The following is a 23971-nucleotide window of genomic DNA, read 5'->3' as shown; positions in this document are numbered from 1 at the left end:
CTTTGTGGAGAGAGAATACATGTATAAAGATACTGATTTTACAGTTATCAAGTCCTATCTATTACTGTAAAACAAAAGAATAAAGAAGAAAGTAATAAGTTTTTTGGTAAAACTGTCACTCAGATAAAAATGGTTAACCTTTTGGTGCATTTCTTTCTTGTCTTTTTTTTCCCCTATGCATATATAAATACTTGCACATGTGTAATTCTATTTTTAAAATTGGGATCTAAATATTTATAAGTTTTTTGCACTTTTTATACAACATTATATTGTAAAAATGGTCTTGAAAATCTTCCCCTGAATTGCTCTACTGTATCTATTTTATGTTCTCAGAAAGACTTTTCCTCTAATAGGTCAGAAACCTCTTTGGCAGAGCCATCTGTTTCATATATTAATAGATTTTTTCAGGAACCTCACCAGGTCTGTCTTACAAGCTCTGGTTAGGGCAAATTAGAATTCACTGATTGACCCAATCGGTGCTCTCAGTACAGATTCCTCTATCAGAGACTTGTGACCTGGTCTCATCTGTCAGCTGGGCCCTGTTAGACTTGCCCTTCATCTACTGACTCTGCAGTCAATATTTCAGATTAAACGTTTTTAAAAAAAAAAACATTTTAGATGTTTAGAGGACGGCTTGTGGGGTTTTTTTTGTTGTTTGTTTTGTTTTTAATCAAAACCATGTGCTCTGGCAGCATCTTAAAGAACAATTCCATGTCAAGGGCATTTTGGCAAGTTTTTCTCCTTTGAAGATTCTTTTCTGTTAATATTTCATAAGTGAAAGTAGGAAGTAATACCTTGTGACATGTATAATCAGTACAGTCCTTATAAGAAATCAAATGTGTGAAACAATAGCAGCATCAATAAATTAGCCTGTTGAAGTGGAAACTCTTTTTCACATTTACTGTGTTTGAATTTTGTCTCCATTGATATTCTTCCTTCCCCAGGTTATATCTCTCCAGCTGCCTAACCTCTCATAAGGAATCTTGAATCTTAAGCTGAATAGAGCATTTAGTTCATACTGCTTACATAAATCTTACCTTTGGCATAGCAGGGAGAATATCTATGTTCCAGATACTTTTCATTTAGTAACTTTGGTGTCTTACACTTGGTAACTTTTGCCTCACCTGACTGCTTCAGAACTGGTACATTCTAAAGCCTTCCTTGGTTCCCTTCTTGAGCTATGGGTTGGCCTTTTGGTGTGGGTTATTCCGGCTCTCTCCATGTCTTTACTTCCCTACTATTTTATCCACTCATTGTTTGTAGACTTGGTTTATCCAGTTTTGTCTGGGAGGAATGCCTGTTTTCTGGGCTTGGGGCCAATTTTTACTTAACTTTTGGGTAAAACTACAGTATCCCAGCTGCTATTTCCAGAGATGAGCTCTCTGAAACCAGTTTTATTTGTTTAGAAACCAGATAGCACATATTATGGTGGAAGATGTTACACACATTTTAGAAATAAAAATAGGCTCTCCCTAAATGGGGCATCGGTTGCCTGTATGGTAACCAACACACGGATGTGTATTGTACAATTTCAGCTACCAGGACTTCCAGGTGGGCTGGAGCTGTGATAAGGCTATAGTGTTTTCATGAGAGACACTGTAAACTAAGCTTCACATCTACATAGGATTTGTTTGTGTTGTGTTAAGTTATTGAGTCCTTATTATGTTACTGTTTTATATGCTGCATGAATACTTGCAGCACCTGAAGTATAGGTGTCATTACCCCAAATGAGGAAAAGGTAAATTTGCTCTGGTTAAATGGCACCGTTAACTAGGGTCTCTCTTGACATCTAAGAGTTCCCACTCCATGATATATTTGTTGCCTTTTCAGCAGTGCTGATAGTAAAAGCTGGGCTATATTGTAGCATCTGGCCTCCAGTCTGGGTTGGTGTCTGAGGAGGAACTGACAGCAGCACCATAGGCCCTGGTTAGGGAAACCTGGAAGAGAAGTCTTATGTGTCTTTTTCACCTGAAGAATAGTAACCCACTAGCCCTGTTTATTTTACCTCCTAAATAGTTCTCAAATCTGACCTTTCCTCTGGCTTTTTTACTGGCTATTTCCTGTCTTCTCTTATTCCATCTTACAATTTCTTCCAGCAAATATCTCTTCCAGACCATGTTTTGGATACTTACAATGTGCTAAATACTGAACTGTGTAATTTCACAGTACAATTTACATTTATATTATATTCTTTCACCACCTCATTCTCTTAATAATCCTTGAAGGTAAGGGGTACCTCCAATTTACAGGTGAGGAATCAGTGGCCCAGAGAGATTGACTTGCCTAAGGTCACACTGAAAAAATGAGTTGGGATTTCAGTTTGAAACTGCATATACCTATGCTTTTATATTCTATAACATTCTATGGTGCAGAGTGATCTTTATAAAAGACAGAGCTCGGGCTTCCCTGGTGGTACAGTGGTTGAGAGTCCACCTGCTGATGCAGGGGACATGGGTTCGTGCCCTGGTCCAGGAAGATCCCACATGCCGTGGAGCGGCTAGGCCTGTAAGCCACGGCCTCTGAGCGTGCGCGTCTGGAGCCAGTGCTCCGCAACGGGAGAGGCCACGACAGTGAGAGGCCCGCGTACCGCAAAAAAAAAAAAAGACAGAGCTTATCATGTTATTTTGATCTTCCTTGTAGGATAATATCCAATCTCCTTAACATACACAGGGTGCTCCGTGATCTTTGCCCTGTTGCTTTTCCAGGTTCATTTTCTACTCTTCCCCCATACTCCCTACTTTACGCTCTAGTAACACAACCTTCTTGGATTTAATTTCACATTCTGCTCTTTCTTGTCTCTCAATTATTGTTCATAGAGTTCCCTATCTTTGAACTCTTCCCTCCTCTTCTCTATTCATCTCCATTATCTTGTCCCCTCTATCCCCTACCCAACTCCCCACCCCCCCACCCACCCTGCCATTACCTAACTCCGTCCAACTCTTTCTTCAAAACTCGCTTTGGGCCTCATTCCTCCTAATGCTTGATCTGACCTGACCTGTGTTTGCTCTTTATCTTTGTGTCCCCAGTAGATGGTAGTTGTTTAATATGTTTTTGTTCAGCTGAGCAGAAGTTTTGGAGGTATCACTCTCTAGAAAGAGACATTCTAGAGACCACCAAACTTTCTTCTTGGTGAGCTGTTTTGTCAATTTTAATAACTTAGAGTAGGTAATGGTCAATTTCTGACATGAGGGATGTAACCTGTTATTAAAAACGTTTTTCTGATTTTAGTACTTGAATGTATTAGAACTATCTTTGTGGAACCATCTTTTTTCTCCCTTTCTTAAAAAAAAAAAAATTTATTTATTTAGGCTGTGCCGGGTCTTAGTTGTGGCACACAGGATCTTCGTTGCAGCATGTGGCATCTTTTAGTTGCAGCACGCGGGATCTTTTCAATTGTAGCATGCAGGGTCCTAATTGCAGTACTCATGCAGGATCTAATCCCCTGACCAGGGATCGAACCTAGGCCCCCTGCATTGGGAGCGCAGAGTCTTACCCACTGGACCACCAGGGAAGTCCTCTTTCTCCTGTTTTAAAGTGGACTTCTATTGCTGTTCACTATTCTTTGTTGGCTAGTACCCTGGCTAGAAGGCTGAATCCTTAGGTAATGGATTTGGTTTCATATGGTGTATGTGCTTTCCAACTATTGGTTCTGTCATCATCTCTTCTGTTCTTTCTCTGAAGCTTTATAGAACAGCCTGATTCAAGATCTCAGAGCCTCTTTATGTGCGGGTACAGAGAATATGCATTTTAGTAAAAGAACTTCTTGATTTCTAAGTCATGGTTTTTACACATCACCACTCCCCTGCCCCCTTGTGTTTATCAAAAATCACCAGAGTCAGCAGTTCGAATGTAGAATACCATGACATTTGCTTCATCACTTCACTGAGAAGCGTTTATTCCTTTTAAACTCTTTTCTGTTTGTAAGCATTCAGTAGTATCTTTAGTGAGTTTTAACTGATTGTTAAGTCTGCACATAATGAAAGTATTGACTTTCCCTGACATTGGAAAAGGCCCAGATATGGGAGGATTAGTTATTAGGTGGCAGAGTATCAGCTTGTCCTCTACAGATCATGAAGTTCTGTTCACATAATTCTTTAGACATGCTATGGTTATTTTCAAATCTTCCTTAAAAATCAGTTACTTCCTGTTGTTTAGAGTCAGCTCAGAGGGAGACAGCTTTTGGAAAGCAAAATTAAATAATTGATTCAGTTACTGATGGGCTTTTCAGAGTTTGTCCACTGGCTATAGCATCTTTATCCCAGTGTTAATGCGTTATATAGATACAAGCCTTCTGAAGTAGTTGAAACTGCTACGAGGACCCGGTAAGAACTCAGGTTCTTACCACAGGTCAGGAGTATCTTCCCCAAAGCAGTGAAGCAATTTGTCTGTCTGCGTTACACAGGAAAACAACAAATGCCCACTGTGGTGTGGGCCCCAGTTAGCAGAATGCAGTAGATTTGGGGTCCTCCTTTATATGTAACTGAAGATATTGATTTGTTATCTAGGATGCCTAACCAAATATAGAGTAAGGACTTAGAAATAGAGGGATTACCTCAGAAGTATAAGTGGGGCTCTTGGTGTCTGCCCTTTCCTTTAATCCTCTAAAAAAGAGGCCAATTAATTTTATTAGGATTCAGTAAATCATAGATATATATGGCTTCTTGGGTAAACCAGATATAGCCTGTTGAAGAAACTAGGCCAGATGTGATGTTATAATAGGGAGAAAAAAGAATTTAAAGGGTACAGTCACAGCTTTGTGGGAGCATGTAGTATATGTTATTTGTATGTTTATAATAGGATGCTATTAAGAAACACATGAGGATCATGTGTTTGATTCCTTTTTACAAATCTAAATGAGGGAAGCTTTTTTTTAAATATTTATTTATTTGGCTGCACCGGATCTTCGTTGTTGGCATGTAGGATCTTTAGTTGTGGCATGAGGGATCTTTTTAGTTGAGGTGTGCAGGATCTAGTTCCCTGACCCAGGATGAAACCCGGGCCCCCTGCATTGGGAGTGTGGAGTCTTAACCACTGGACCACCAGGGAAGTCCAGCGGGAAGCTTTATTTCTTCCCATTTTGTTGATGATAATGGAGGGTGTGGGACACCTGAAGGCAGTGTCTAGAGATGAGAACAAAGAGGACTTTTCAGTCCTGTACAGCACAGTCTGATTGCCAGTCTCAGATGCTTTGGGAAGCCTACATAAGTTGCCAGGATTGAGCTTCATGAACATGTATAAAGATTGAGCCTCCTCAGTCTCAGATTCTTTTCTGTTGAGATTCAGACCTTTTGTCTATAGGGTTGCTTAACACCAGTGCCCATGGGCCCCCCGTCTCTTGTTTTTAAGGAAAGGAGGCTTTTTTTTTTTTTTTTTGGCTGCTGTGGGTCTTCATTGCTGCACTTGGGCTTTCTCTAGTTGCGGCGAGCGGAGGCTACTCTTCATTGCAGTGCACAGGCTTCTCATTGCGGTGGCTTCTTGTTGCGGAGCACGGGCTCTAGGCACGTGGACTTCAGTAGTTGTGGCACATGGGCTCAGTAGTTGTTGCTCGCGGGCACTAGAGCGCAGGCTCAGTAGTTGTGGTGCACTGGCTTAGTTGCTCCACGGCATGTGAGATCTTCCCGGACCAGAACTCGAACCCGTGTTCCCTGCATTGGCAGGCAGATTCTTAACCACTGTGCCACCAGGGAAGTCCCAAAGAAAGGAGGCTTTGAGGCAGCAGTACCATCAGTTTCCTGCAGCTGACTGGCCTTTCCCAGGAATAGTCCCCTTGTTGAGCACAGGCTACCGAGCAGAGAATAGCCTGATGTCCTTCTGTTGCATTCCTGCAAGGATGTTCTCCCTTCACAGTATAGGTAGATTTTTAGGAATCTGACCCTCTTGGCTCTTGCTTTTGTATGATTAGTCCCTCCTCTGTTTATACTTTTGAATTGTGAGCTCATCTTCAGTAAGGCTTTATCTTGGTGGTCCAGGTTGAGGTATATGCAAGAGATGTTTTACATTTATTTCTAGGCAACTAGGATGTATCACTTGCTTGGGGCCTCAGTTAGTTTTGGTTAATTTCTTGAACCACCTAGGTAAGTATGTATTTCAACCTCAAATTGGTTTGAGGGCAGACTTCTGGTTACAGACTCCCATTGGATGGATACCTTTTTTCTCCCCTCTGACCTAGATTGACACAAGATTTTATGTTGTCTTCTGTGTTGGTGGTTAGATTTTTTTCTAGACCACTCTTTCATAAGAGTATAACTCTTCAACGTCCTGGCCTTATGTAGAGGTCGCTGTCCCTTCTTTTTGCTTCTTTGAGCCCAGGGTGTTATCTCTTTATCCCCCTGTCCCCCATCCCATCCCCTGCAAGGCTGGCACCCTCCTCTTCTCCTAGGACTGCTGTAGTGTCAGCAGTATTTGTTTGTGTTTTCAGTTTGCCTTTCATCATTGCTCCTTGGGGATTTCTCTTACTTTTTTTTGTGAAAGCAGTTGTGCATTTCAAATGGATACTTATATAATTTTATCCATATTTCTAGGTGTTTTTGCAGTGGGAGAATTTGCGGGGTCTCCCCCATTGCCAAGGGGCCAAGCAGGACACTCTTGTCCAACTTGTTAGATGTACTTTGTTCATTGTGGTGCTGTCTTGTTGGTTTCCACCAGATAGTTTCTAGAGCTGTTGATCTGAAATCTTAACTCTGGTGCTGTCCTGCCTTCATGACTCTGGTATACCCAGTATTCAAGTACTCACTCTCAGTTGATAATTTCTTTTGCAGATAATTTTATAGGCTTTTGCTACAAAAGTGGAATCAGTGGGGAAGCTATAAGTGGTGCACTTAATCTTGGTTTGTGTTCATTCTGAAATTTGAAATGGAGTGCATTTCATAGTTCTTGATCAAGATAACAGCAGTGCTAACAGCATTTGTAAAATTGCATGGGTTGTGTCTACCTAGAGGGGTGGGATAGGGAGGGTGGGAGGGAGACGCAAGAGGGAAGAGATATGGGGATATATGTATATGTATAGCTGATTCACTTTGTTATAAAGCAGAAACTAGCACACCATTGTAAAGCAATTATACTCCAATAAAGATGTTAAAAAAAAAACAAACTGCATGGGTTCTTTCCATCCTTCTATGTGAGTGGCATTTTTTAGAAGCCTGTCCAAGTTCGAAATGTATAATTATTTTTAAAATATCAGTATTTTATTTATTATAAAGAGTAAAATACAGCTTGTATAATACTAATATCAAGTCAAAAATCTAAGTAGAGGCCTGCCTACTATATCTTATCTACACTGGTGCAAAAATAATGTATGAACTTCATTAAGAGCAGAACTATCTTAAAACAGAGACTTTTGAATGTGAAGAGGCCCACCTGTCAGAATTGTTTGTTATGGAAGGCAATATTTTTGTTTTTAGTTAATGGGAGAGATGATAAGGAGAGTCTGGAAATAGCTGTGTTGTGGGGGTGTTCAGTAGTTTATCTATTAGCATGGCTGAGTGGCATCCTCTAGCCCTGGGTTTATAACATTCTGCAGATGCCACCATTGACTTAGCTGGGCCTTTTGTTCAGCCTTACTCTTATATAACAATGAGTTGCACTCCTTATTCTTGTATGCTGTGGTGAGCAGGAGGGAGGATTAGCTCCTCGTCCTGTCATTTTTCTATTACTCACTCTCCTTCTCTTTGGGGGGCATTTTTATTTTGCCTGCAGTGCTGGGGCAATGTCCACTTGAGAATAGGTCACAAGAATATTTAATGACTACTTGTTGACTGAATGACTAGAAGATTGGAACTTTATTAGCCCTCTTTCCCAAATGCAGGCCTGGAATGTCTGTCTTTGAGATTTGGCAGTTGTCTCTAGGTGTTCCACTTTTATTCTTCACTCTCAGTCAACTAGATTGTTCTTGGATGGTGGTTGCCAGCTGTTTTAGGTTGGCATAGTGAGTGCTGATGAGGCAAAGGTTTGGGGTTTAATTCCAGGGTACAGCCTCGCCCTGGTTAAAGAGAAACCATGCTGCCCCAGACTATACTGTTAACTGCACTAGGGTGAATGAGTATCCTTGGGCACCAAGGGACCATGTAAGAGAGTATAGATGTGTTTAAGGCATAAGGTTATGTAGGGGAGAAAAATGCATCATAAATTTCCTAGTGGGACAATAATGTCATTTTTCATTTTTGTATTAGGGATATAATTTTAAATTATGATTCGATTTGATTTGGCATTTGGTATTTATTCAAATGCTACCGACATCTTTGGTGTCCAAAGATGACTTTTGTTGTTTCTGTTTTGGAGACTTATGGCTTCTTGCTCTACATCTGAGTTTTCTTTCTTGAGGCATATATTTATATCACCCCCACAGTGCCTGGCACAGTGTCTTTATCACAGAAGGTACCTAAGCTTGGCCTGAATAAAATGCTAGCCCTTCTGCCTTTCCCTTTGACCATTCTTTCTCCAAATAACTTTCTTTTTTTAAAATTAATTAATTAATTTTTACTTTTGGCTGCGTTGGGTCTTCGTTGCTGTGCGTGGGCTTTCTCTAGTTGCGGTGAGCAGGGGCTACTCTTCATTGTGGTGCACAGGCTTCTCATTGTGGTGGCTTCTCTTGTTGCAGAGCACGGGCTCTAGGGCCTATGGGCTTCAGTAGTTGTGGCACATGGGCTCAGTAGTTGTGGCTCTTGGGCTCTAGAGTGCACGCTTAATAGTTGTGGCACATGGGCCTAGTTGCTCCATGGCATGTGGGATCTTCCCAGACCAGGGCTTGAACCTGTGTCTCCTGCATTGGCAGGCAGATTCTTAACCACTGCACCACCAGGGAAGCCCATCTCCAAATAACTTTCAGCCACTTTTTTCTTTAAAATATTTCCTCAAGCTTTTATTTCATCTCAGCCTTTGCCCTTCATCCCCACTATCATGACAATATCTCCTGGCCATAAAACCCCTGTGTGAATTATTTTGGTCTCTTCATTATATCACGTCTCATTTGGTATATTGAAGTTTGGCTTTGTCTCTATGGAATAGCATCTTTATCTGAAGAGTGATGGGATGTACCCGACTGGGTATGCACACACACACAGGTCATCTTCCAGTCTTTGACAGATGGCCCTTTTTCCCAAAGGTTAGCATCCGTTATTTTCTGGTTACAGAAATGAGGTTTTCCTGCCGATCCTCTTCTTACTTGCAAAATCTATAGCCTGAGTTTTGTCCAGACTCCATATGCTTTTTCCCCAGAGACATTATAGGAGTATTAATTTGAAAGAAGAAGCCTTTTTTCTACTTTATTTGCTTTAGGTCAGGTGCACACATTCTTTCCCACTTATCTTTGCTAATATTCAGATGTCACTGGTTTCTTCAGTGTTTATGTCCAGTGATAGACTAGAGAGAGACTTACAGTGCAACTTTTAAGTTAACTCTCATGATTGGTTCAGCGGTATGAATCTTAAACTACATATTTTTACTATGTTGGAGAGAGAGAGAGTGTGTGTGTGTGTGTGTGTGTGTGTAAGAGCCTAAGAACTGGGCACAGGTTGAATAACCTTGGCCATAAAGTAACAGTGAAACACATAATCTAGATTGCTTACATAAGTTTCCTTGGAAGACTGTTCTAAACTGGGCCACATCTACACAAAGAGGGAGGGCAAGCCAGTGAGTCCACTTTCTACCTGGCTGTGGCGTGCTATTTGTTTATGACATTGATCAGACCTAGAGCCTTCCAGAAGGAACCCAGGTGAGATTTGCCTCAGAGATGGATCCAGTTCTTGCTGGGCTCAGGGGAAGAGGGAGAGAAGTCTACTCCCTAGCAGGAGTAGACTGCCTGTTCATGGGGATGCTGGGAGGCTTAATTAGCCTTTTTAACCCTAAGTTATTGTGTCTTAAAGGAAAGGAATTTTGTTACTTATTTGTTACTGATTAACTAGGGAGAATAGTTAGCTAGGTAATCTTTCAAATCTGTACTTTGAAATAAGATATTTTTGTACTCGTTAAGTGTTTAAATCTTTGGAGAACCAGAAACATGATTTTATTCTAGTCCTTGTTAACTGTCTTTTAGAAGGTTATATTTTTATTTTTACCCCTAAATACTTCATGTATATCCTAAAGACATTTCCTTACATAACCGCAGAACAGTTCTCAAAATCAGGAAATAAAATACTGATACAATACTATTATCTAATCTATAGTCCATATTCAGTTGCATCAACTATTGTCTTCAGTACTGGCTTTTATAGCTATTTTCTTCCCCAGGTCCAGGACCTAATCCAGGATCCCACATTGCATTTAGTCTCCTTTAATCTGAAACAGTTCTTAGAGAATTGTTTTACATATGTGGTAGGATGTGCACAGTTAGTCCTAGGATTATTCCAATTCTCATTCTGATCCTGACTTCCTCATGCATTCTAGAGAAGGATGATGCCACCTTGAGAGTCAAGGCATTGTGTTTGAATGGAACTCATTAGTGTAATTCAATTCTTCCACATTTTAGTAGCTACTAATAGGTTTGGTTGTCGGAGGGGGTGTGTTGGCCAAGGGAGGGGGAGGTATCTAATAGACAGGTGATGGTTAGACTCTACGTATTTTATTAATTTTTAATTATTTTTTTCTATACGCATTTTAAATTGCTTAGGTCACTAAATGATCCTCCTTGGTTCTGCTAGTTTTTTCCTAAATTTCATAATCAGTTTTTATTTTTCATTGAAAATGTGGAAAGCGGTGTTAGAAACAGATTTGGTTTATCTGTGATTCTTTTCTTCCTTTGTGATTTGATGAGGTGAACCCATTGTGGATTCCCATTTACAAATTTGTGTATCATGTAATTACTAATATAAGTCAACTGGAAATGTGACATTTAGTAGTTTAAAGGTACAGGTTACCTGTTGCATTGAAGTAAGTGCCACAATTTATTTTTGCATGTGGGAAGTCAAGAAATAATGGATCTTTAAATTTTCTATTCTTTGCAGATATAAATTTTTCCTGTGATTTGTCACTTGTAAATCCTTGTGGCATTGGGATGTTTTCCAGCATCAATAACCAATTCTCTGATTCTCTGTATACCAACTGTGTGTTCAACAATTTAATTCTGATACTAACTACCCAGAGTTAGTACAGACTCCACAGGTTAAGGACTCAGTCCTGCAAGACTGCCCTGACTTCACATACCAGTCACAAGTCCTTGACTACCCATACTTCTCACTGACAGACTATAAATCAGGGGTTCCTATGAACCTCTCTTTAGGTTCAAAAATTTGCAAGAATGACTCATAGAACCCAGGAATATACTTATGTTTACTGGTTTATTTTAAAGGATACAACTGAAGAACAGCCAAATGGAAGAGATGCATAGGGCAAGGTATGGGGTGGCAGGGGTTGTTGTGGAGCTTCAGTGCCCTTTCCAGGTTCCACCCTCCCAGCATCTCGATGTATTCACCGACCCAGAAGCCCTCTGAATCTCAGTGTTCAGGAGTTTTTATAAAATTTAATCTCCAGTTCCCTGCCCCCATCTTGGAGGCTGGTGGGTAGGACTGAAAGTTCCTTCTAGTCATTTGGTCTTACTGGTGACCAGTCCCATCCTGAGGCTTTCTAGGGACCCCACCCTAAATTACTTCATTAACATAAATTCAGGTCTGGTCAAAAGGGGCTTGGTACGAATAACAAAAGACACTCCTATCACTCAGAAAATTCCAAGGGTTTTGGGAGCTCTGTGCCAGGAACTAGGGGCAAAGACCAGATATATTTTTGTATTGTGCCATAGGCACCATAAGGGGTCTACACCTGACTAGCATTACCATTCATTTTAGAACCGTGAGAAGTGGAGCCATAAGAGTTTACCTATGTCGTTAAGGAGCTAAGTGCACAGAGTACCCATGTCACTGACAAAGCCAAAGTGAGAAACTTGAGTAGCCATAGAAATACAATTATGTGAATATATATTGCAAAATAGTAGTCATCCATTATTACTTTTATTTATAGTAGATACCAATTTAGGAAAAACCCACAGTATACAGCCTCTATATGATGTAGGTATAATTATTTTAAAAGAAATAATAACTGAAAATCTAAAGTGATCAGCAACAATTCAGAAAGTTAGTGGCTAGTTATAGTATAGAAGGATTCATGTCAGGGTCCCTGCTATAGTCTTATTTTTAAAAGCTCTGATTTGATGAAATGCTACTTGCATAGAGCTTTTTAGGATTGTGTCTCGTGGGTAGGTTGACTAGATACAGCGAAGTCTTTACCAAAGTTCATGCTGAATGTTTGCAGGGCTGTGAAGGGTAAACCATCCTCTCTGTGCACAACTTGTAGTTGTCTGGGTTTGAAGCATCCAGACTGAACTCCGTAGTTTTATGATAGAACTCTTAGGAGAGGGAGGGGTCTCAGAGGGCTAGGGGAAGAGACTGGTGAGGGAAGTGGAGATGGTTGTGGTGGGGGAGTCGGATGGGACACCAAGCATGATTTGGCTTCTCTCCAAGCCTCTTCAGTCTCGCCATGTAGTAGATAAACCTGACCTGCTTTTAGGGTGATCTGGACTCAGGGCTGGCTTAGGCTCCAGGAAGCCTAGGGAAAGTGGGCCATCCATGCCCCTGCCAAGTTGGCCCTTATCTCTGAAATCCCTGTTTTAAGAAGTTAGAGCTGTGTGGAAAGAGATACAGGACTCACAAGTTGAATGGTAACATATTTAGCCAGAATTGCTTTTACTCTTGCCTCATCCCCTGTATTTAGAGATCCAGGGATCTTACTTTTTTTTTTTTTAACCACTCTCATATTACACAGATCTGATGTTTTAACATATGTGGTGTATGTGTGTGTGAGAGAGAAAGAGAGAGAGAGAGAGAGAGAGAGAGATTTTTTCAGAGCCCAGATTTCTCTGGGGAGCAGTGGCTATGTCGCACAGGCTTCTCATAGCCAAAGCTGTCATCCCTGCTTTAGCTCCTATCTTCCCAGCTCAATTGTTTATTCTCTCCCTCCCCCCGCCTCCTTCCCTCTTCTCACCCCTCCCTCTTCTTTTTTTTCAGCTGCCTCCATAGAGAATGAAATGAATCTTTCATTTGCTCCCCTCAGTAGTGGCCTTCTAGGGCTTTACTCCTACTTATTCAAAACTCCTGGGACTGGCTCTGCAGGGATGTGCTTCTCAGAGACCTCTTGGATGAAGGGCATAAGCCAGGGAAGCTTTACGAGGGGGGCAGTGTACACAAGGAACCTCAGCCCTTGGCTATTTTAAACAGGATGTGGATAGCAGAGATTCAGTGGTAAAAGTGAAAATTTGACTTTGCAAATGTAGTATTAACTTCAGTTATTGAGAAAATTTGCCCTTGATGGTTAATTACATTTATAAAATAACCTGTGTATATCATTTATATATCAGATTAATTTTGTGTTTTTTTATTTGAATATGGTATGGAGTATTTTATGATATTCATGTAAAGTGGTCCTCTGCTCGTTACATTAAAAAAAAAAAACGCCAATTTTTCTTTCTTTGTGATACCTGAAAATTTGGGGGAAAAGACCATTGATCTTAGAGTTTTGTTGTCTTAGGAGAGCAAGTTCTCAAACTTACTCTTAAAAATTATTGAAGACCCCAAAGAACTTTTGTTTATATTGGTTATATTGGTCAATATATGCTGTATTAGAAATTAAAACTGAGAAATAAAAAAATATTAATTCATTTAAAAATAATAAAATAATTATGTTAGCATAAATAACCTTTTAAATGAAAAATAACTATATTTTCCAAAACAAAAAAATTAGAAGGGTATCATTGTTTTACACATTCGAAAATTTGAAAATGTCTGAATAGAGGCAGCTGGATTCTCAGATCTGGTTCTGCATTTAGCCTGTTGTGACTTACTGTTTTGTTGTTGACTTATTGTATTGTTAAAGTACATGAAGAATGTAGTTGGAGAAGGGAGGAGTGTTTTAATATCCTTTTCAGATAACTGTGGGTATTCTTTGTTTTATTTATTTTTTATTTTTGGCTGCTTTTGGGTCTTCGTTGCTGCATGCGGGCTTTCTCTAGTTGCAGTGAGCGGGGGCTACTCTTCGTTGCGGTGCATGGGCTTCTCGTTGCGGTGGCTTCTCTTGTTGCGGAGCATGGGCTCTAGAGATGCGGGCTCAGTAGTTGTGGCTCACGGGCTCTAGAGCGCAGGCTCAGTAGTTGTGGCGCATGGGCTTAGTTGCTCTGCAGCATGTGGGATCTTCCCGGACCAGGGCTCGAACCCGTGTCCCCTGCATTGGCAGGCAGATTCTCAACCACTGCGCCACCACGGAAGCCCCACTGTGGGTATTCTTTGGTACTATACCGAAACGCCGAAAAATGGTAGTTTCTTCAAGGTTAATTGTTACAGAGACTTTGAAACCATATCAAGGAACTTTTTGTATTCTGTTACATTAAAATCCATTGGTCTATCTTGCACTTTGAATGGCTCTTTAACCCATGCATGATTTTGACTTTCTGGCTCCCTTGAAAGGGTCTTGAGGACCCTCAGGACCTGAGGGAACCACCCTTTAAAAACTGCTGTCATAGAATCTGGAAGGGGTCTTAAAGATGAACTCAGGCCCATCTTTCTTCTAGGCTGGAGTAAGAGGGGTAATGGAAGTTGTGGGAGAACTGATATGCCCAAGGTAATGCAGCTAGTTTCCCATTGAGCTGTGACTATAATTTAGGTTTCTTGACTGATTCTTTAAACTTGGCTTCAGTACCTCTGCTGTGCTTGGTGCTGGCCTCACTGCATTGCCTTTTGGGAGTTGTCTCCTGTGGCCCTGCTCCTTGGAGTCTTGAATGTTTGTTCACCTTTCCTTCCTTATTTTGTCTTAATTTTCTAATTGCCAAAAGTCTCTTTAGGTTTCTGAATAAAATATTTTGATCTCTTGTCAGTTTAGCTCTGTGGCTGCTTATGTGTATTAAATGTGTTTTTAAGTAACTGAAAGATAGTCAAAAGGCATTTAGGCTACGTGGAAGTTTGAAGTACACATCAGGTCTTTATCTTGCACAAGAAAGGTGTTTTGAAATAACTTTAGAGCTCCACAGTCGATCTCTCACAGCAGATTGGAAGAATCTTGTAGATACCCAGGCAGTACTAATATATATGAACTGAACTCTTTTTCCCCTTTGAATTATGTAAATTCTTTGACTAATGGGTTTCTTTGAAGGGGTGTTGCTTAAAGTTTTGGGCTGAATGTTTTCATGCTCTGAAAACTTTCCTCCCCTTGTAAATTAGCATAAGTGCATGGTTTTGTTTATATTCTTAATGGAAAAAAGGTGTGAGTGGCACTTGCTGTTGAATTGCTTTGAGATCATTTGAGGAAATTTAGTATTACTCAAGGTCACCAAAATTAATGAGGACATGGCAGTTTGGAATGGATTGTTTTTATCAAAGGCAGGATCAGGATGCTGCTGAGGAACACAAAGACATCTCTGAAATTTCACAGGCTGCCCTGCAATGGTGAAGCAGTGTGTGATTGCATTTTTCAGTGTGGACTCTCCAGGCTTGGGCTGCTTTGTGAACAAAGGCTTTGTGTGTGTGTGTGTGTGTGTGTGTGTGTGTGTGTGTGTGTGTGTGTGTGTGTGTGTGTGTGTGTGTGTGTGTGTGTGTGTGTGTTAATTTTTTAGTATTAGTTGTTTTATTTGTTTTTTTATACTGCAGGTTCTTATTAGTCATCAATTTTATGCATATCAATGTATACATGTCAATCCCAGTCGCCCAATTCAGCACCCCACCATTCCCACCCCACCGCAGTTTTCCCCCCTTGGTGTGCATACATTTGTTCTCTACATCTGTGTCTCAATTTCTGCCCTGCAAACTGGTTCATCTGTACCATTTTTCTAGGTTCCACATACATGTGTTAATATACAATATTTGTTTTTCTCTTTCTGACTTACTTCACTCTGTATGACAGTCTCTAGATCCATCCATGGCTCAACAAATGACTCAATTTCGTTCCTTTTTTGGCTGAGTAATATTCCATTGTATATATGTACCACATCTTCTTTATCCTTTCGTCTGTCGATGGGCATTTAGGTTGCTTCCATGACCTGGCTATTGTAAATAGTGCTGCAATGAACATAAGGGTGCATGTGTCTTTCTGAATTATGGTTTTCTCTGGGTATATGCCCAGTAGTCGGATTGCTGGATCATATGGTAATTCTGTTTTTAGTTTTTAAGGAACCTCCATACTGTTCTCCATAATGGCTGTATCAATTTACATTCTGACCAACAGTGCAAGAGGGTTCCCTTTTCTCCACACCCTCTCCAGCATTTGTCGTTTGTAGATTTTCTGATGATGCCTTTTTTTTTTTTTTTTTTGCGGTACGCGGGCCTCTCACTGCTGTGGCCTCTCCCGTTGAGGAGCACAGGCTCTGGACGTGCAAGCTCAGCAGCCATGGTTCATGGGCCCAGCCGCTCTGTGGCACATGGGATCTTCCCAGACCGGGGCACGAACCCATGTCCCCTGCATCGGCAGGCGGACTCTCAACCACTGCGCCACCAGGGAAGCCCCCTCATTGTAGTTTTGATTTGCATTTCTCTAATAATTAGTGATGTTGAGCAGCTTTTCATGGGCTTTTTGGCCATCTGTATGTCTTCTTTGGAGAAATGTCTATTTAGATCTTCTGCCCATTTTTTGGATTGGGTTGTTTGTTTCTTTAATATTGAGCTGCATGAGCTGTTTATATATTTTGGAGATTAATCCTTTGTCCCTTGATTCGTTTGCAAATATTTTCTCCCATTCTGAGGGTTGTCTTTTCGTCTTGTTTATGGTTTCCTTTGCTGTGCAAAAGCTTTGAAGTTTCATTAGGTCCCATTTGTTTATTTTTGTTTTTATTTCCATTACTCTAGGAGGTGGATCAAAAAAGGTCTTGCTGTGATTTATGTCAAAGAGTGTTCTTCCTATGTTTTCCTCTAAGAGTTTTATAGTGTCCGGTCTCACATTTCGGTCTCGAATCCATTTTGAGTTTATTTTTGTGTATGGTGTTAGGGAGTGTTCTAATTTCATTCTTTTACATGTAGCTCTCCAGTTTTCCCAGCACCACTTATTGAAGAGACTGCCTTTTCTCCATTGTATATGCTTGCCTCCTTTGTCATAGATTAGTTGACCATAGGTGCATGGGTTTATCTCTGGGCTTTCTATCTTGTTCTATTGATCTATGTTTCTGTTTTTGTGCCAGTACCATATTGTCTTGATTACTGTAGCTTTGTAGTATAGTCTGAAGTCAGGGAGTCTGATGTAAGGTTAGATTGTTTATTTGAGAGTTTTCTTGTTTCTTGAAGTAGACTTGTATAGCTATAAACTTCCCTCTTAGAACTGCTTTTGCTGCATCCCGTAGGTTTTGGATCGTCGTGTTTTCATTGTAATTTGTCTCTAGGTATTTTTTGATTTCCTCTTTGATTTCTTCAGTGATCTCTTGGTTATTTAGTAACGTACTGTTTAGCCTCCATGTGTTTGTGTTTTTTATGTTTTTTTCCCTGTAATTCATTTCTAATCTCATAGCGTTGTGGTCAGAAAGGTTGCTTGATATGATTTCAATTTTCTTAAATTTACTGAGGCTTGATTTGTGACCCAAGATGTGATCTATCCTGGAGAATGTTCTGTGCGCACTTGAGAAGAAAGTGTAATCTGCTGTTTTTGGATGGACTGTCCTATAAATATCAATTAAATCTATCTGGTCTCTTGTGCCATTTAAAGCTTGTATTTCCTTATTTATTGTCATTTTGGATGATCTGCCCATTGGTGTAAGTGAGGTGTTAAAGTCCCACACTATTGTGTTACTGTTGATTTTCTCTTTTATAGCTGTTAGCAGTTGCGTTATGTATTGAGGTGCTCCTATGTTGGGTGCCTATATATTTATAATTGTTATATCTTCTTCTTGGATTGATCCCTTGATCATTATGTAGTGTCCTTCCTTGTCTCTTGTAACATTGTTTATTTTAAAGTCTATTTTATCTGATATGAGTATAACTACTCCAGCTTTCTTTTGATTTCCATTTGCATGGAATATCTTTTTCCATCCCCTCACTTTCAGTCTGTATGTGTCCCTAGTTCTGAAGTGGGTCTCTTGTAGACAGCATATATATGTGTCTTGTTTTTGTATCCATTCAGCAAGCCTGTGTCTTTTGGTTGGAGCATTTAATCCATTCACATTTAAGGTAATTATCGATATGTATGTTCCTATGACCATTTTCTTAATTGTTTTGGGTTTGTTTTTGTAGGTCCTTTTCTTCTCTTGTGTTTCCCACTTAGAGAAGTTCCTTTAGCATTTGTTGTAGAGCAACTGGTTTGATGGTGCTGAATTCTCTTAGCTTTTGCTTGTCTGTAAAGCTTTTGATTTCTCCATCAAATCTGAATGAGATCCTTGCCGGGTAAAGTAATCTTGGTTGTAGGTTCTTCCCTTTCATCACGTTAAGTATATCATGCCACTCCCTTCTGGCTTGTAGAGTTTCTGCTGAGAAGCCAGCTGTTAACCTTATGGGAGTTCCCTTGTATGTTATTTGTCATTTTTCCCTTGCTGCTTTCAATAATTTTTCTTTGTCTTTAATTTTTGCCTATTTGATTACTATGTGTCTCGGCATGTTTCTCCTTGGGTTTATCCTGTATGGGACTCGCTGCACTTCCTGGACTTGGGTGGCTATTTCCTTTCCCATGTAAGGGAAGTTTTCGACTCTAATCTCTTCAAATATTTTCTCTGGTTCTTTGTCTCTCTCTTCTCCTTCTGGGACCCCTATAATGTGAATGTTGTTGCGTTTAATGTTGTCCCAGAGGTCTCTGAGGCTGTCTTCATTTCTTTTCATTCTTTTTTCTTTAGTCTGTTCTGCAGCAGTGAATTCCACCATTCTGTCTTCCAGGTCACTTATCCGTTCTTCTGCCTCAGTTATCCTGCTATTGATTCCTTCTAGTGTAGTTTTCATTTCAGATATTGTATTGTTCTTCTCTGTTTGTTCTTTAATTCTTCTGGGCCTTTGTTAAACATTTCTTGCATCTTCTCGATCTTTGCCTCCATTCTTTTTCCAAGGTTCTGGATCACCTTCAGTATCATTGTTCTGAATTATTTTTCTGGACGGTTGCCTATCTCCACTTCATTTAGTTGTTTTTCTGAGGTTTTATCTTGTTCCTTCATCTAGTATATAGCCCTTTGCCTTTTCATCTTGTCTATCTTTCTGTGAATGTGGTTTTTGTTCCACAGGCTGCAGGATTGTAGTTCTTCTTGCTTCTGCTGTCTCCCCTCTGGTGTGTGTGTGTGTGTCTTTGTGTGTTTATTTCCTCCTGTGTGGCTCCCTGCCAGGGGTTAGTCTAAGGACCGTGCCCACATGATTAATTCTGCTGATTCTTGGTCAGGCAACACTTTACAGACGTGTGGTCTTTTAATTTAGCAGGGCAGAAGACCCTTTCTTTCACTCTCAAGATTGCTTTGAGAGGCTTGACTGGGATTGGCTGTGTGTTTCTTCGTAATTATAGCCTCCTTTTAGTAATCCCAATATATTAAACTGTAGAAATTAACATATTACTTAGGGGTTGAATATTTACCTTTCAGAGTGGTTCTGTTTGGAGTTCCTTTAAATAGCTAGTTCTCCCATTTCATTAAAATAGAATTTGAGTCCCAGAATTTGCTTTGTAGGAATATAGGTCCTTATTAAGGTGCAACACACCCATGATCACTCTCCTAGTATCTCTGTGTCTTAGAGGCAGAGCTTCTCTTCACTGGAGGTTGAAGCAGTGTTTCACATGGGATGAGGAGCAAATGGGGAGATGCATTTTCTTCCTTATCAACTTTTTTCTCACGTCTGTCTATCAGTTATGCTAAGAGCTAATTTTTTGAATCAGGGCTGCCTTCCCTGTGTTCTGAAAGGCTGTGCCCACATGGAAGTGTCTGTGTGGGTGGGTGGAACCCCTTAGAGACAAAGTTTAATTGACTGTGCTGCTGCCCCCCAAGATCAGCTTTTCCTCTGCCATTTTCCCTTTGTTGCTTTTCTGAAGGTGATCAGTAACAGCAAAACCTGCCCCTTAAGTAGTTTGTATGGTTCTAAAGAGCTGAGAAAAGAATTCATTGTGTCCTCTATGTAAAGAAATTTAGTGGCTCATGGAAGGGAAGGAAAGAGAAAAACCAAATTTGATGGGACTTAAGAAATCCATTACTTTCCAGTTTCTTCTCTGTTATGGGCATCTGATGGCCTGGGTACTATTTTAAAGTTTCCTCTGTTTTTAAAATGTTTTGAGAAGGGGGCTGGATCAGTGTCTTTCATAGTGTAATATATGTGGTTGTTGAATGTTTAATTGATGTTTGCTTCTGTCTGTCAGGAGCTTGGGACTGAGGTTGTTTTGAAGATGTTTGTTAACTGGGGGTTTACAGGCTTTTCATTGTTATTGCTGACCTTTCAGTGATTGTTATTCTTCCATCACCACACAATTTCTTCTCTAAAATGACAGGAATTCAGATTACCTAAAGGTACTTGCTAATTAAAAATTGTTCTCTAAAAGCCACTCCATAATCAGCCAGGCTCACTGTAAGCAAAACACTTATTAAGCAGTCGAGAATGAAACAGGGGGTTTATGCTGATTATGAACATTGACTTCCAAACACAGAGTAGTTGCTGATGAATTTTCATTATACTAATATTTAGAAATAAATTTCACTTCTAAACCTGCTGATATTTAATTGGTTTATTACTTCCTTTCTAAAGCCTAATGAACTAAAGATATAGGTTTCCTTCAGAGACTTGGAATCTGCTTTGTCAGTGAATGGTAGCTCAGCATTAGTTATATTTTTATATATATATATATATATTTTTTTTACTACTTATTTTATTTTATTTTATTTTTGGCTGCATTGGGTCTTCGTTGCTGCATGCGGGCTTTTTCTCTGGTTGTGGCAAGCGGGGGCTACTCTTCGTTGCGGTGCACGGGCTTCTCATTGCAGTGGCTTCTCTTGTTGCGGAGCACAGGCTCTAGGCGTGCGGGCTTCAGTAGTGTGGCACATGGGCTCAGTAGTTGTGGCTCACAGGCTCTAGAGCACAGGCTCAGTAGTTTTGGTGCATGGGCTTAGTTGCTCCACGGCATGTGGGATCTTCCCGGACCAGGGCTCGAACCCGTGTCCCCTGCATTGGCAGGCGGTCTTAACCACTGCGACACCAGGGAAATCCAGCATTATTTATATTAATATTTATTTGTGGATCACTTTTCTTCCCTGTACCTTAATGCCGTTTGTAAATGTTTTTGGAAGTGTGTTATTAATGCAAAAATTTGAATTTTATTTCAGCGGCCATGGCTCACAGGCCCAGACACTCTGCGGCATGTGGGATCTTCCCAGACTGGGGTGGTACAAACCCGTGTCCCCTGCATCGGCAGGCGGACTCTCAACCACTGTGCCACCAGGGAAGCCCTAACTGAGCAGTCTTAAACTTAAATTACAGTTTTCCAAAATTCTAAAGGATCCAGTTTGCTTTGTTTTGTTTCTGTTTCTGTTCGGAAGAACATAGAAATTCTGTTTCAAATTGTGTCTGGACCTTAATAAGAGATTCCAGTTCTGGAATAGTATTTGTGTTGAATAATTAGAGACTTGTGTTTCCTTCTTTTTTTTAATTTTGGGAGATGAGAGGAATTTTAGGATGACCTGATTCTGGATGTGGTTGTCTACAACAGTTTGTCTTATAAAGGATTATTTATCTTGTGCCCTTCTCCCCCACATTTTATTATTAAAATGAAACAAGTATACCAAAAAATTGAAAGAATTGTTGAATCTTCATGTTAATATTTTGCAATATTTGCTTTGTCACAAAACAGTCCGTCTAACTTTCTTTGTCTTGTTTTTTCTTTCCACTCAAGAAGAAATGATCTTGCTAATATAGTAAAGTGGAGAGAGAAACAGACAGACATGCATAGTGCCTGACACATAGTAAATGTAATAGAGCTGGTTGGCAAGAGAGAGAGCGAATATGAATGAATGAATAGGACATGCTTCTAGGTTTAAGATACAAAGAAGCAATTCCCAGCTAAATCCCTGCCATTAGGGCCTTACTGTTGGGTCAGGAGGTGAGAAACCAAAGAAGGCAAACACTTTGCCAGGTAGCTCATATGAAGCCTTTGGTGAAGGTCAGCATGGGTAGCGTGGCTACTGGAGTTCAGAAGAGGGAATATGATCCCAGAAGACCGGGGCAGTTGACAAAGGCTTCTTGGAAGAAATGGAGGTGGAACTGGGCCAAGAGGTAGGGCAGAGCCTGAGAACAGAGATGTGGGCACAGGGGTATTCTTGAGCCACGGGGAGCCTGAGGCTACCTATGTATTTGGGAGGAGTGACAGTGTGATAAATAGCCAGTTGCCTGTAAGCGCTTTATTCAGGTGATTGGAGAGTGGACCATCTTCCTTGTAGTGCTCCAAGGCAGGGCCCACTTCTTATTCCCTGAGCACTCCCAGTTACTCCTGCTCCAGGGCTCCGCCTTTGCTGCTCACTCTGCCTGGACTCAGTCCCTCCAGATGTCTGTGTGGCTCCCTCTTCCTTCTGGCCTCTGCTCAGTGAGAACTTCCCTGTTCCCCCTCTATAAAATAACAGCTCCTTCTGGCACACACTAGCCAACTAACACCCTCTAACATACTTTTTTCTTCTTTCTACTGTGTCCCCAAAGCCTAGTACAGTGCCTGTGATTATATATACATGTATATGTATATATAGAGATATAAAGAGTTGGTGCTCAGGGAACAGTTGATGCATGAAGGAACGAACAAATGGGAATTCTGAGGTGTATAGGGCGTTTGGGCAAGAAAATATCTTAAAGGGACCAAAGAAGCAGCTAAGAGAAGCTTGAGCTGGGCAGAGAGTCACCAAAATATGTCTTACGGCCAGTGCCCTTGTGGGGAAGGTTGAGATTTGGGTGACCTGCTTAGAAAAGCTCCCAGGGAATTCATCCTTGACATTTTCTCTTTGAAAAATTCATGCTCCTAAGTGAAGCCTTTGGTGATTCTGATGCCTCTTATGCTCCTCCTAGGATCCCTGCAGTGGACCATGAGACGGTAATGTCCACTGAGGACCTCTGGGAGCCATGTCAGACGAATCCGCCTCAGGGAGCGATCCAGACCTGGACCCAGACGTGGAGCTGGAGGATGCGGAAGAGGAGGAGGAGGAGGAGGAGGAGGTGGCAGTGGAGGAGCATGGCAGGGGTGACGAGGAAGACCTGCTGGATGGTGAGTGACTCTAGTGAGTGACAGAGGTTGCCTTATCTTTATTCTAATAGAATTTTTGCTGAGACAACTTGGTGTTGGCAGTTGGATTTCTTAGGTCATCATCCATCATGAGAAGGCAAAGACTGGAACATAGCAACAATGAACTCATATGCTCTTCCCCAGGAAATAATTTGTTGTTCCTCTATATAAGCCTCACTTTAGTGCTGGAAGGACCTTTAGTATTCACCTTGTCTTTGATGATGTGCAAACTTAGGTCTAAAGATTTGAGACTGGAGCATGCTTGTTCAAGTCATGGAGGGAGTCAGTGGCAGAGTTCCTGTGGTGAGACAAAGAGGTGGTCTGGTGGTCACGGACCCATCAGGTGGCCACAGATGGGTGTGAGGATAACCGTGAGTGGTCTGTGAGTTTCCTAAGTTACATTCACAATCTTGCTTCTGTGAAGATGAGGAAGTTATCTGAGGAGAGATTATTAGAGGGGTTCACAACTCCAGAAAGCTTATTGCATCTCCTGCAGGGCTGCTCTGCCTCCTAGCTACTTCAAGTGACTATAAATTGCTCCTACTGGGAGAGAACTGCCCCTCTGTAGCTGGTGGACCCCTTCTGGGCTCCTATTTGGTTTGCTTGGCTCACCCTTCCTTTGTCCCCAACTTGCTGAAGTGGCATTGGACTTTTCCTTTTCATCATTAGTCTAATGTTAGGTCATCTGGCCAGCCACACAGCTTCTCAATTAATTCTAACCTTTCATGGCATAGGATTTGGTTGTTTGTAAGCTTCCTGTTGACCTAGGAATAAAGTTTTTGTCTTTTTATAACACACCAGTATTCAGTTTTAT

The 23971-nt window shown here is 40.8% G+C and overlaps 1 protein-coding gene across 1 annotated transcript in view; it reads left to right on the top strand.

Moving 5' to 3' along the window:
* The window catches only part of RAD54L2 (RAD54 like 2), an 87698-nt gene that overhangs the window by 15068 nt on the left and 48659 nt on the right, over window positions 1-23971 (top strand). Inside the window, exon 2 of the mRNA XM_060308319.1 lies at window positions 22944-23139. Coding sequence (XP_060164302.1) covers window positions 22998-23139 — 142 coding nt within the window. The 5' untranslated portion in view covers window positions 22944-22997. The remainder of the gene's footprint in view (window positions 1-22943; window positions 23140-23971) is intronic.

The sequence above is a fragment of the Globicephala melas genome, chromosome 11 (genome assembly GCF_963455315.2).
Source record: "Globicephala melas chromosome 11, mGloMel1.2, whole genome shotgun sequence".
Classification (NCBI taxonomy): domain Eukaryota; kingdom Metazoa; phylum Chordata; class Mammalia; order Artiodactyla; family Delphinidae; genus Globicephala; species Globicephala melas.
Note: the sequence above shows the minus strand (reverse complement) of the source record. Positions and strands in the feature narration are given on the sequence as shown.